The sequence below is a fragment of the Trichosurus vulpecula genome, chromosome 7 (assembly GCF_011100635.1).
Source record: "Trichosurus vulpecula isolate mTriVul1 chromosome 7, mTriVul1.pri, whole genome shotgun sequence".
NCBI classification, from domain to species: domain Eukaryota; kingdom Metazoa; phylum Chordata; class Mammalia; order Diprotodontia; family Phalangeridae; genus Trichosurus; species Trichosurus vulpecula.
The window spans coordinates 56,241,169-56,253,825 of NC_050579.1; the positions used below are offsets into that span (position 1 = coordinate 56,241,169).

General features: G+C 36.1%; 1 protein-coding gene across 2 annotated transcripts in view; it reads right to left on the reverse strand.

Moving 5' to 3' along the window:
* Positions 1-12,657, reverse strand: part of MAGI3 (membrane associated guanylate kinase, WW and PDZ domain containing 3) — a 237,935-nt gene that overhangs the window by 60,941 nt on the left and 164,337 nt on the right. For both annotated transcript variants that reach the window (XM_036766303.1, XM_036766304.1), the window contains exons 7-8: positions 9,131-9,188; positions 100-194 (exon numbers count right to left, since the gene is read on the reverse strand). In XM_036766303.1, coding sequence (XP_036622198.1) covers positions 100-194; positions 9,131-9,188 — 153 coding nt within the window. The remainder of the gene's footprint in view (positions 1-99; positions 195-9,130; positions 9,189-12,657) is intronic.

The window sequence follows — 12,657 nt, forward strand, 5'->3', positions numbered from 1 at the left end:
ATATCCCCCAGAAAAGGAAAAACAAACCAAGATCACTTAGGTGGTAATTCAACATAATCTATAAGGTCTTTTTATGAGGGAAAAGAATGTAGGTTGTACCTTGCTTTGAGGAACCAACATCAGCCTGTCCTAACTGCTTTTTCCTCTTGGCTTCCACCACCGGATTTTCAAACTGGGTTTTCTGGTTAATGTGACTGTAACATTAGAGAAATATGTATTTCAATTCCAGATAAAATATTAATATGCTTTTGTTTAAAATAAAGTTAATAAAACCTAAGTTTGGGTGTCATTTTCTCCTTTTAAACAATGACTATGACACAAAGCAAAGGAAATGGGCCCTCCAAGGTATGAAACAGACACTGATCTTATGCTAAAAACACGTACACACACACACACACACACACACACACACACACACACACACACACTCTCTCTTCTATTTCAAAGCTATTAACACCTTTTGTCAGTGTAAGACTACTACAGAAACAATGGTAACGATATTCTAGTATTTCAAAGCTTTATACAATGCATTACAACCTAAGTGCCGCGCTTTCTACTAAATTGTATTTTAACCTGAAGAGATTAGCAATGAGCAATAACCATCATCAAATCATAAGGTAAAGCATCAAATAGCTTCAAAATCTGAAGCTGACAAACCCGCATATAAAGGTACAGACAACTTCTCTTTTGTTCGCAGTAAACCCAGAGACATGCTGGGTGTGGAGTCAGACACCACCTGCCACTTCAAACCCCAAATCTGCCACTTAATACCCGCAGGACTTGGGCCCTTCTTGTAACCTCTGTGTCTCAGTTTCCTCATATGTGAAATGAAGAGTTTGGACTAGATGACTTCAATTCTGTATCTATGACATTACGAGGCTAAGAACACAAAAAATCCTGGGTTAAAAAGAAAGAAGTCACAGATGGGATTGGGACGTTAGCCTTTACTGCTGCAAATACATCTCAGCCCTTGAGCACACATGGTTGCTAAGCTTCAGACCTGTGAGAATGTCAAATATTCTTTTGGATCTGATTTCACTTCAACTCAAAGATGTACTATGTATATTTTATCTAATGATAAAAATGAAATGAATGAAATTAAGTGAAAGGCCCCTTCCTCATCCCACTTCAAATTTAAAATGCCAGAACTGAATTAGGTATTGTTATTTTATTTATAAGAGATGGAGATTTAACGGAGAGACCTTTTGAATATCCTTTTATACTAGAAGCAGACATTGATCAAAGAAAAAAACCTGTTTGGAAAGAGCCTGAAGTCCCTTTGGACTGAGAATGATTCACTTCACCAAGGGAAGCTTCAGAACATGAAAAGTAGTAATTTGTATTTACACCTTTGATGAGGTGTAGGAGAACAGAGTAGGAACATGCAAATGAGTAATCACCTTCCTGCAAATACTTAATACAAAAGAGTTAGAAATCCTGGTTAAGAAAACAATATGACTGACTGTACTTTCCTTAGATTAAAATGATTCGGGGCAGCTGGGTGGCGCAGTGAGTAGAACACCGGCCTTGGAATCAGGAAGACCTGAGTTCAAATCCAGCCTCAGACACTTGATACGCTAGCTGTGTGACCTTGGGCAAGTCACTTAACCCCAACTGCCCTGCCTTTCCCCCTCCAAAAACAAACACCGCCCCCCCCAAAAAACCCAACCAAACAAATTCTACCTGGAATAAAATCTTTTCCTTGAAAAAAGAATAATTCATGGAATTTTCACATAATACTAGGAATAACAAGCAGTACTGAAGAATACTATTGATCAGAGTAATAAATCAAGTTAAACAGAAATAAAAATATGATTTTAAATGTTTGCTATTTTCAAAAAAAACCTCTACATACAATATATAATTTCTAAGTGTCATTTTCGTTACGTGTGTTTTCTTTTTTAATGCATAAAATGATCTGTCAAAAAGGAAGTTTAAATTTATCCAAGAAACATAATTATGATCTCACATAGGATTAGAGCTACTGAAACATCATTAAGATACAAGTATTCTAAATGTGGTATCTTATCATTTGCTCAAATTCACTTGCAAAAACATAGGCACATCAAATTATGTGCTACATTTCTACTACAGAAAAAATCCTATGTCAAAGTTATATTTCTAAAAATGGCAGCATTTTTATGAAGAACCTGTTTTTACAGCAATCTTTTTAAAAATGAATTACTCATTTTCAGGGCCCCATGCTCTATGCACCAGTAAAAAGTGACAATGCAATTGGATTCCTACTCCAATAATCCTGCCAATAACAATCATGGTGCCATCTGGTTTGACAACTAATAGCTCCATGGAGTAGCCATTTAAGAAAGATCTTTTTAATCTCCATCCATAAGCTAACTATAGATTACCATGTTTGTAGTTGAAAACCTAACTAATCTGGGAATCAAGCCAACAAGCTCCACAGCTCAGTTGACTCCATACTAATATGTACACTCTGAGTACAAGCTGCACTTTCTTAATTTAATAAATTATCCTCTTTAATATAAGCTTGTCCTAGAAATCATGCACAATCATGTTGCTGTGTTCACTTTCAGTCATTTCAAGGTCTGTTAAAATAAGTAAGGGAAAGGGGTTGGTCACCTCAAGAATGTTCCTAAACTCACTTAGAAATTATTATTTTTCTCTTTTGTTTTTGTTTTTTTGGTTTTGTTTCTTCTTTCTCATGATTCATTCCATTGGTCATAATTCTTCTTTACAACTTGACTATTGTGTAAATAAGTTTAATGCAAAGTTATATGTAGAAGACATATCAGATTCCATGCCATCTTGGGGAGGGGGGTGGGGGGGAGGAAAGAAAATCTGTAACTCAAACTCATGCGGAACTGAGTGTTGTAAACTAAAAATAAAAAATCTTAATTAAAAAAATGATAAAAAGAAGATTGTTGACCCCTGAAAAAAATAAAAATAAATACTAAAAAAATTATTATTTTTTCTTAATGGAAAATCCTGTTTAGGATTTTAAACAGACAACAGCTTTGGTCTCTTGAATAAATTGTATTAAAACTTATAGCAGAATTATTATTACATTTAGATTTTAATGCATTTAAAAAAAATAAAAAACCATTAGACTGCCAAAGGAGTACATGGTACAAAAAGAAGAACCTCTGAATTTTAAATGGACTAAAATTTCTTTAAACGAGCAAAATTTCAGACAAAAAATGTCACTACATTATTTAACATTATTGTACCAGAAAATCATAAAAATCAGCACTCCCCTTATAGGGAATCATGACTTTCAAATTGTTAAGTTATATAATTAATTCTTTAAGTCGTGGTATAATGAAGAGAGCACTAGATAAAGAGAAAGGAGATAGGAGTTATAGTCTCATCTTCAGTGGTGAGCATGTCTCCAAACTGAAGCACCCTGGCCAGCCATGCTTATTCCAAAACCTCGTTCAACTCGTAACTCACCAGGCACCCAGATTCCTTGTTGGCCTTGCCTTGGACTACCTTTCCATCACTATCTTATGTGTTTTCTTTCTTGATTAAAGTGTAAGCTCTGTGAGCTCAGGGACTATCTTGCTTGCTTGTATTCCCTGTGTTAGCATGGTATCAGGCTTAGTACACGGTTCAGGAACATGTAGCCTTCTAGGTCCTTGGGAGACCTTTTGACTGAGTACAAGTTTTACAGAACAAATCCTTTTATTAAGAAGATTTGTTCTGTGACGTTTGGATTCAAAGGCTGCACTTGAGGACCTAGAGGGCCACATGTAGCCTTGAGGCCGCACGTGCCCTACCCCTGAGTCTTAATCAATCTTTCCTTTTCTTCTTCCTCCCAATTCCCTTCTTCCTTCCTTCTTTTCTCTTTCTGTCTTAGTCTGATTGTGAGTTTTAGCAAATTACCCAACTTTTTAAGGCTTAAGAATTCATCATCATTTCACAGATGAGGAAACTGAGACAAAGTGGTTAAGTGACTTACCCAGGGTAAGAGAAGTACTAGATATGAGGCGTTATTTGAACCCAGGTCTTCCTGATTCCAAGTTGAGTGCTTATCCCCTATGATAAGATTCCTTTTCTATAGATCTACCTTGTATTAATTATCTTGAATTTATTTGATATTTATTCTGTGTACACTTATATATGTATATATTATCTTTTCAATAGAAAGTAAACTGCTTGAAAATAGAGGTTGTTTCATTTTTTATCTGTATCCCCAGAATCTAGTAGACCACCTGGCCCATGGTAAGTATTTAATAACTGTTTATTAATGGACTGATAGGAAACATTCCCCAAATTCATCAAAAGACAGACCTATGATCAGCTTGCATAGAAAGAGGGCAGCATATCGGCAGCAATTTCCCATTTCTAATGAAAAAAAAGTACTATATATAGAAGGGTCTCCAAGGTTCACCCGGAAAAGCTCAAAGAGGGAGCTGAAAATTTCAGCCAAGGATACTTCTTGGGCTACACGCAGAACAAAGAGAAATCTACTTATCCAGTCTGAACTTTTCTCCTGTTGTCCAGTCTCATATCTCCAACCATCTATTAGACATTTAAAACTAGATGTCCTGTAGACATCTTAACCTCACTAAGTACCAAGGGAACTCATTATCTTTCCCCACTGATTATCCCTTTTTCCAAATTTCACTATCACTGTAGAGGGAACCACCAAAATTTCTAGTTCTCCAGGCTCACACCCTAGGCATCACTTTTGACTTCTCAGTCTCTTTCACCCACCACAGCCAACCTCTTACCAAGTACTGTCACGTCTCCCTTTGCAACATCTCTCATATTCAGACCCTTCTTTCCCCAACACTGTCACCACTCAGGTGCAGGCCCTTATCACCTCATGGCTGGACTATTGCAATGGCCCTTGGTTTGGTTTCCTCTGCCTCAACTGTCTCTCCACTCCAGTCGATCCTCCGCTCTGCTGCCGTAGTGATCTTCCTAAAGCATAGGTCTGACCGTGCTGCCCCGCTATTCAATAAACTTCAGTGGTTCTCTGTTATCTACAGGATCAAATATAAAATTATTTGTGGAGCTTTTAAAGTCCTTTACAACCTGGCCCTTTCCTCCCTTTTCAGTCTTCTGATACTTTGGTCTCTTCCACAAATGTTCTGATCCAGGGACACAGGCATCCTTGCTTTTCCTTGCACAGGACACTCTATCCCGACTTTGCCTTTTTACTGACCGTCCAGCATTCCTGGAATGTACTCCCTCTTTATCTCTGCCTGCTGGTTTCCTCTGAGTCTTGTCTAAAAATCTCATTTTCTTCAAGTCCCCCTTAATGCTAGTGCCTTTCCTCTGAGATTAGCTCTAACTTACCCTGTCGATATCTTGTTTGTACATAGTTGTTTGGATGTTGCCTCCCTCATTAGAATGTAGTTCCTTGTGGGAAAGGATTGTTTTGGCATTTCTTTGTATCTCCACCACTTAGCCCAGTTCCTGACACATAGTAAGCACTAAATAAATAGGTATTAACTGCTGACCCTTTGACCATCCTGTTCATTTCCCATGACCGTAATTCCCACTTTGTAGAGCCAGAAAGCAAAGCCTAAGATAAAAAGGAGACTTAAAAATCTGACAAATTCCCAGGCAAGTCTCTACTGTTGCCTAGACTGAACAGTGATGTTTGATACTTTGGGCTTCTAAGTTATTAAAAAATGAAAATGTACATTAATGGGAAGAAGGAAATATGTTAACATAATTTTGACTATAATACAAAGAATTCAACAAACAAACATTAAAGAATAAAGGACTAAGACTGTTTATATTCTATGATAAAATAGTTAAGCACTATGGCAACCTTGTGCCCACAGTTGTTAAGCCCTACTCAAAGGTTTTTTCCAGCTAAAATTCTGTGATTTTTGATAAAAATTTTGATGACTTCTTAAGGATTCATCCAGAAATCTCTCTTAAATAACTTCAGGTAATATATTTGTCCGGCACAAACATTCTCTATGTACACAATATGAAAGTAGGAGATGTGGGTCATTTTAGTCATATGTATAGATTCAAAAACACTTGTGTTCAACAAAGCTACATATCAGCAAATGAATGAAAGGGGAAGTAATAAAAGAGGAAGATCTAATATTTTTGATTCCCTATTTTTCTAGCTACTAATGACTGATGAATTTGCTTTTGTGACCTAAATCCCAGGCTCTGCATACTAGTTTCAAGGATGGTGCTAATGTTTGTGCTGAATGTATGTGCCTGATATGTAGATACTTAAGCTCTAGAGCACGGATTTAAAAGCTAACTGCAGAAGAAACACTGTTGTTTGCAAATACACCACCTATGAGAGGCATGGCAAAACCGCAAGCAATGAAGAACAAATAAAGAGTACAAGCTAAGATTTTTGACATTAACCTACTATACCTGGCTAATGTCAGCGAAAGTTTAGTTATAACTCTTATATGTCCTTTAAAGTAATCAGGAAAGCCACATAAGAATTTCTTAAAAAGAATTTTAACGTATTCCTACCAATCCCTCCTTGTCTAACTCCTTAAAGGAAATAATAATGATAATAATAATTCAAAGTCTACAAAAGAAGAGTATATATCCTAATATTTTTATTCAATTACAAAAATCAAGTTGCTTCGTCTATCTTCGTAATATAAATATAAAAGAACAATAGCAGGATAGGAGGCTTTGCCCCAAGAGCATTTCTATCTGAAATCTACTGAAAATGAGAATGACAGTTGTTATAACTAATATTATTATTACTACTATGTCACCATCAGAAATTAGAGAAGGGTTATCCTTAAGGAAAAGACAGAAATTGAACAACATATCCCTATAAGCTGCAAATATTTACTGAAAATCCAACAATATATGTCCTGATAACTAGAATTACATATCAGAAAATTATTATTTTGATAAATGGACAAAGGATATGAACAGGCAGTTTTCAGATATAGAAATCAAACTATAATCATATGAAAAAAATGCTTTAAATCACTATTGATGAGAGAAATGCATATTACAACAACCCTAAGGAACCACTTCACAGCTATCAGAGTGGCTAATACGACAAAAAAAGCAAAATGTCGGATGTTGGAGGGGATGTGGGAAAACTGGGACACTAATGCACTGTTGTTGGAGTTGTGAATGGGTTCAACCATTCTGGAGAGCAATTTGTAACTATGCCCAAAAGGCTATAAAACTGTGCATACCCTTTGATCCAGCAATATCACTGCTAGGTCTATATCCTAAAGACATCCAAAAAAGGGAAAGGACCTATATGTAGAAAAATATTTACAGTAACTCTTTTTGTGGTGGCTAAGAATTGACAATCAAAGGGATGCCTATCAATTGGGGAATGGCTAAACAAGCCGTGGTATATGAAGTAATGGAATACTACTGTGCTATAATAAATGACAAGCAGGACGATTTCAGAAAAACCTGGAAAGACTTACATGAACTGATGCACAGTGAAGTGAACAGAACCAGGAAAACATGTACACAGTAATAGCAATAGTTTGGTGAAGAACTGTGAATGACTTAGCTATTCTCAGCAATACAATGATCCAAGACAATCCCAAAGGACTAATGACAAAGCATAATATCTGCCTCCAGAGAAAGAACTGATAGTGACAGAACACAGAATGAAGTATGCTATTTTCCCTTTCTTTCTTTCATTTTTTTCTTTTATTTCTGTCTTCTTGTACAAAATGACTAATATGGAAACATTTTACATATTTACACATGATATAATCTATATCTATGTCTAAACTATATGTATTACCATCTCACGTACAGGGCAGGGGAGGGAGTCAGGAAGAGACAGAATTTGGAATTCAAAACCTTAAATAAAAATGTAAAAAAAAATTTTTAAAAGCAGCTTATTATCTTTTTGATGATTTGGCAGGTAACAAATCCCTGTACTCCACAGTCTTTAAAATATCCTGAAGAAGCCAACCAATACACTATACCATAACTAGACCATTACCACATATCAAACTAGGCTCATAAACAAAATACAGATCCATGAATACTTCGGAACACTGTTTTTAATTTACTATGCCAACTACTCATAATGTACAAGCTCAGTGGGACAAAAAGCTTTCAAAATATAGAGGTCTAGCAGAAGAAACGAAATTTATGTGGAACAGGATCAAATTCTTATCATCCTTGTTGTTCCATCTGCTACTGGACTTGTAGTGACACTTTCAGTAGACCCAGAGAAGATGAACTTACATTCTAATACTTCTATTCAACTATAAACCCAGATATTTTATCTAACTCTGCTTAGTCTTCAGAATGTTAAAAACAAAAGAACCACAGGGCAGTCACTTATCTCAGGACTATTTCTATCTGAATGTCATTAAACAATGGGAGAATGACTTTAGATGATGACGACGACGATGACATTTCCTAACAGAGGACTTGAAAGTTGACAAAGTCCCTTATCTACAATTTTGCTCCCTTGTGAGGTTACAACTTGCCCACCATCACACAGAGGTAGTGCTGGGGCTGAGACTTGAACCCAGAATCCTCTGACTTCGGCTTCTGACACTTTTCAATAAAATATTCACAGTCAAAGACTATTTAGCTCAATCTGACCACAGCAATCTGATAAGTGGTCATCCACTCTCAGCCTGAAGATCTGCAATGAGGAAGAACTCACTTTCTGCTTTTCAACAACTCTTAACTTTTTTGTTCCTACAAGTGGTTCTACTCTCTGTAATGAAAAAAACAAATCTAATAAAATCTCTCTTCCATGTGACAATCCTTTAAATACCTGAAGACACCTACTTCAATTTCCTAATTTTATATCTTTTTGCCTACTATTGTACCATTTAGTCTACAGAAATAGTGACAACTTTTTTGCTAATCATCTTGGATGTTTCCCACCAACCCATCAAAAATATTTCAAATATCACTGTAACAAGCCTTGTGTGAGGAGACAAAATACATATATGTAAATATATATATAGTATATGTATATATATGATATATATATATACACACAAACACATACATACACATAAACACATATCTATCTATAGAGCTAAATAAAAATGTATATATTCTTATAACTTTCTCACTTTAGAACCTTATTTAGAATGTTGTGCTGTACAGTAAGAAATTATATAATCCAATGCTTTCTAAGGTTATATGCCCAGCTAAATAATAACTGGACAAATAAATAATTGCTGAAGCAACTTACTCAACATAGTATGTCCCATACTGAGGGTCTTCTATTTTCTCCCAGCCATAGGGAAGTTCTGCCAACAGAAGTAAAAAATAAATGAAATGTCAGATTCAATATAAATAGAAAACATTTCAACAGTGCCACATATGAAGAAATATGCTCTGAAATTACTGTAATTTATGTCTGTGATTTCACTAAGTAGATTTTTGGAAGGAAAAAGGTAGAGAAATATTTCCCACAGGAAAAAAAAATGGTTGGTAGATATTAAAAGAAAATCCATTACCAACTATCAGAAAAAGTGTAAATTTTTTCTCTATAATGGCACAAGAAATTAGAAATCTGTCCCTTAGTTCATATTTAGAAATAATTTTTATCTTTGGTGACCAATATTATTCCTCATTTTGCAGATGGTAATCTAAAGTAAAGAAAAATGAAATAGCTATCTAGAAGCTAAAATGTTCATTTCTAAACTCTTCCTCTTTCATATACTCTGATCATGCAATAGCTCTTTTGATAGGCACAGAAGTTTTATAAGAAAATGCCCTTTTAGCCCTACTGACATTTACTTCCATGCATATCAACCAATTAACTTTTATCAACTAATAGGCCCATCAAGGGCAGAGCATTTGCCAAGGCTGAAGTGAAGTGCTAGCTGGCTGGAAAGCCCATAAAATTTAGTCCCTGCCTATAAGGAGCTAATATAGCATACATACATAAAAAGAGATGGTACAATGTCATAAGTAAATAAGAAACTTTTAAAGCAAAGTGTCACTATACTAAAGGTTATAGGGGACTGCAGTGATCAAATCATAGGGGAAATTCATTTCCAGTGGAAGGGCGGGGAAGGACAATATTTAACTTGAATTTTGCAAAGAGGAGGAACAAACTGACAAAGATGATTGTGTGGCCAAGTTGTTAGAAGTTATTTGGAATATTTGAAGATGATGGGGTGGAGAGGAAGATCAGAATTTTGGTGTTAAAGTATGGAGAAAGGCATCTGACTGATGTAGAAGTTAGCATAAATTAAGAAGGATAGAGAGAGGGTGACATAATTAGATCACATAAACTTGAAAAAAAGAAAGGTTATCAAGGGATAATGGTAGAGAAAACAAAGAATATGGCAATCATTCTGCTTGGCTTTGCATATCTTGTTTTGTGGGTGGTGGTGGTAATTTGGGCAAAGACTGAGCAAAGGATTGGCCTCCAATAAGTAAAAGTTTCAGTTAAAGGGTGAAGGATGCTCATTTTAAACAGAAGCAGAAGGAATGTTGATTCTTTATCAAAAGCTATCCTATACTGCATATACTGTTATTTGAAGTTACTGAACTGCTTTTTCCCCTTCTTTTTTAAGTCTTTACTACAAAGAATAACTAGTTGGGGAGGAGAAAGAGAGGGATAAACAGTCACTGCATCTCTTCTTTCTGGGCATTTACTCTGGCTGTCCCTCACTCCTGCAACACTCAACCTCTTCTGCTCTGCCTACTAACCTCCCCATCTTCCTATTAAGTCCGAACTAAAATGCTACTTTCTACAGGGAGCCTTTTCCAATTCGTCTTTTTTAAAAAAATTTAATTTATTTAATATTTTTAGTTTTCAGCACTGATTTTCACAAGAGTTTGAATTACAAATTTTCTCCCTATTTCTACCCTCCCCCCCACTCCAAGATGGCATATATTCTGGTTGCCCCATTCCCCAGTCAGCCCTCCTTTCTGTCACCCCACTCCCTACCCTATCCCCTTTTCCCTTACTTTCTTGTAGGGCAAGATGAATTTCTATGCCCCATTGCCTGTATATCCTATTTCCTAGTTGCATGCAAAAACTTTTTTTTTGAACATCTTCTTTTAAAACTTTGAGTTCCAAATTCTCTCCCCTCCCCGCCCACCCTCCCTAAGAAGGCAAGCAATTCAACATAGGCCACATGTGTATCACTATGCAAAACCTTTCCACAATACTCATGTTGTGAAAGACTAACTATATTTTGCTCCTTCCTATCCTGTCCTCCTTTATCCAATTTTCTCCCTTGACCCTGTCCCTTTTCAAAAGTGTTTGCTTTTGATTACCTCCTCTCCCTATCTGCCCTCCCTTCTATTGTCCCCCCTTTTTGATCTCCTTCCTCCTTCTTTCCCGTGGGGTAAGATACCCAATTAAGTGTGTATGTTATCCCTTCCTCATGTCAAATCCAATGAGAGCAAGATGTACTCATTCCCCCTCACCTGCCCCCTCTTCCCTTCCTACAGAATTGATTCTTCTTGCCACTTTAATGCTAGATAATTTACCCCATTCTATCTCTCCCTTTCTCCCTCTCTCAATATATTCCTCTCTCATCCCTTAATTTGATTTTTTTTAGATATCATCCCTTCATATTCAACTCACCCCGTGCCCTCTGTTTCTCTATATATGTATGTTCCCTTTAGCTACCCTAATACTGAGGTCTCATGAATTATACACATCATCTTTCCATGTAGGAATGTAAACAAAACAGTTCAACTTTAGTAAGTCCCTTATGATTTCTCTTTTTTGTTTACCTTTTCATGCTTCTCTTGATTCTTATGTTTGAAAGTCAAATTTTCTATTCAGCTCTGGTCTTTTCACTGAGAAAGCTTGAAAGTCCTGTTTTTATTGAAAATCCACATTTTGCCTTGGAGCTGCTGGGTAGGTGAGTCTTGGTTTTAATCCTAGCTCCACTGACCTCTGGAATATCACATTCTAAGCCCTTCAATCCCTTAATGTAGAAGCTGCTAGATCTTGTATTATTCTGATTGTGTTTCCACAATACTCAAATTGTTTCTTTCTGGCTGCTTGCAGTATTTTCTCCTTGATCTGGGAGCTCTGGCATTTGGCAACAATATTCCTAGGAGTTTTCTTTTTGGGATCTTTGTCAGGAGGTGATCGGTAGATTCTTTCAATTTCTATTTTACCCTGTGGCTCTAGAATATCAGGGCAGTTCTCCTTGATAATTTCTTGCAAGATGATATCTAGGCTCTTTTTTTGATCATGGCTTTCAGGTAGTCCAATAATTTTTAAATTATCTCTCCTGGATCTATTTTCTAGGTCAGTGGTTTTTCCAAAGAGATATTTGACATTGTCTTCTATTTTTTCATTCCTTTGGTTCTGTTTTATAATATCTTGATTTCTCATAAAGTCACTAGCTTCCACTTGCTCCAATCTCATTTTTAAGGTAGTATTTTCTTCAGTGGTCTTTTGGACCTCCTTTTCCATTTGGCTAATTCTGCTTTTCAAGGCATTCTTCTCCTCATTGGCTTTTTGGAGCTCTTTTGCCATTTCATCTTAATTACAGTGCTTTCTTTCTGTTAATTATTTCCTAATTATCATATACATGCAAACAAATAATTTTCCATCTATATGGAGATACACAATTATTTGTTTGCACGTTGTCTTCCTCATCAAATTATGAGCTTCTTGAGAGCAGGGACTGTCTTTTGCCTCATTTTGCATCCCCAGCACTTAGCGCTGTGCCTGACATAGAGCAGTTTAATTGACTGACTGGAAATATTCAGAAATAAAAGTGGCATAAAAACCTC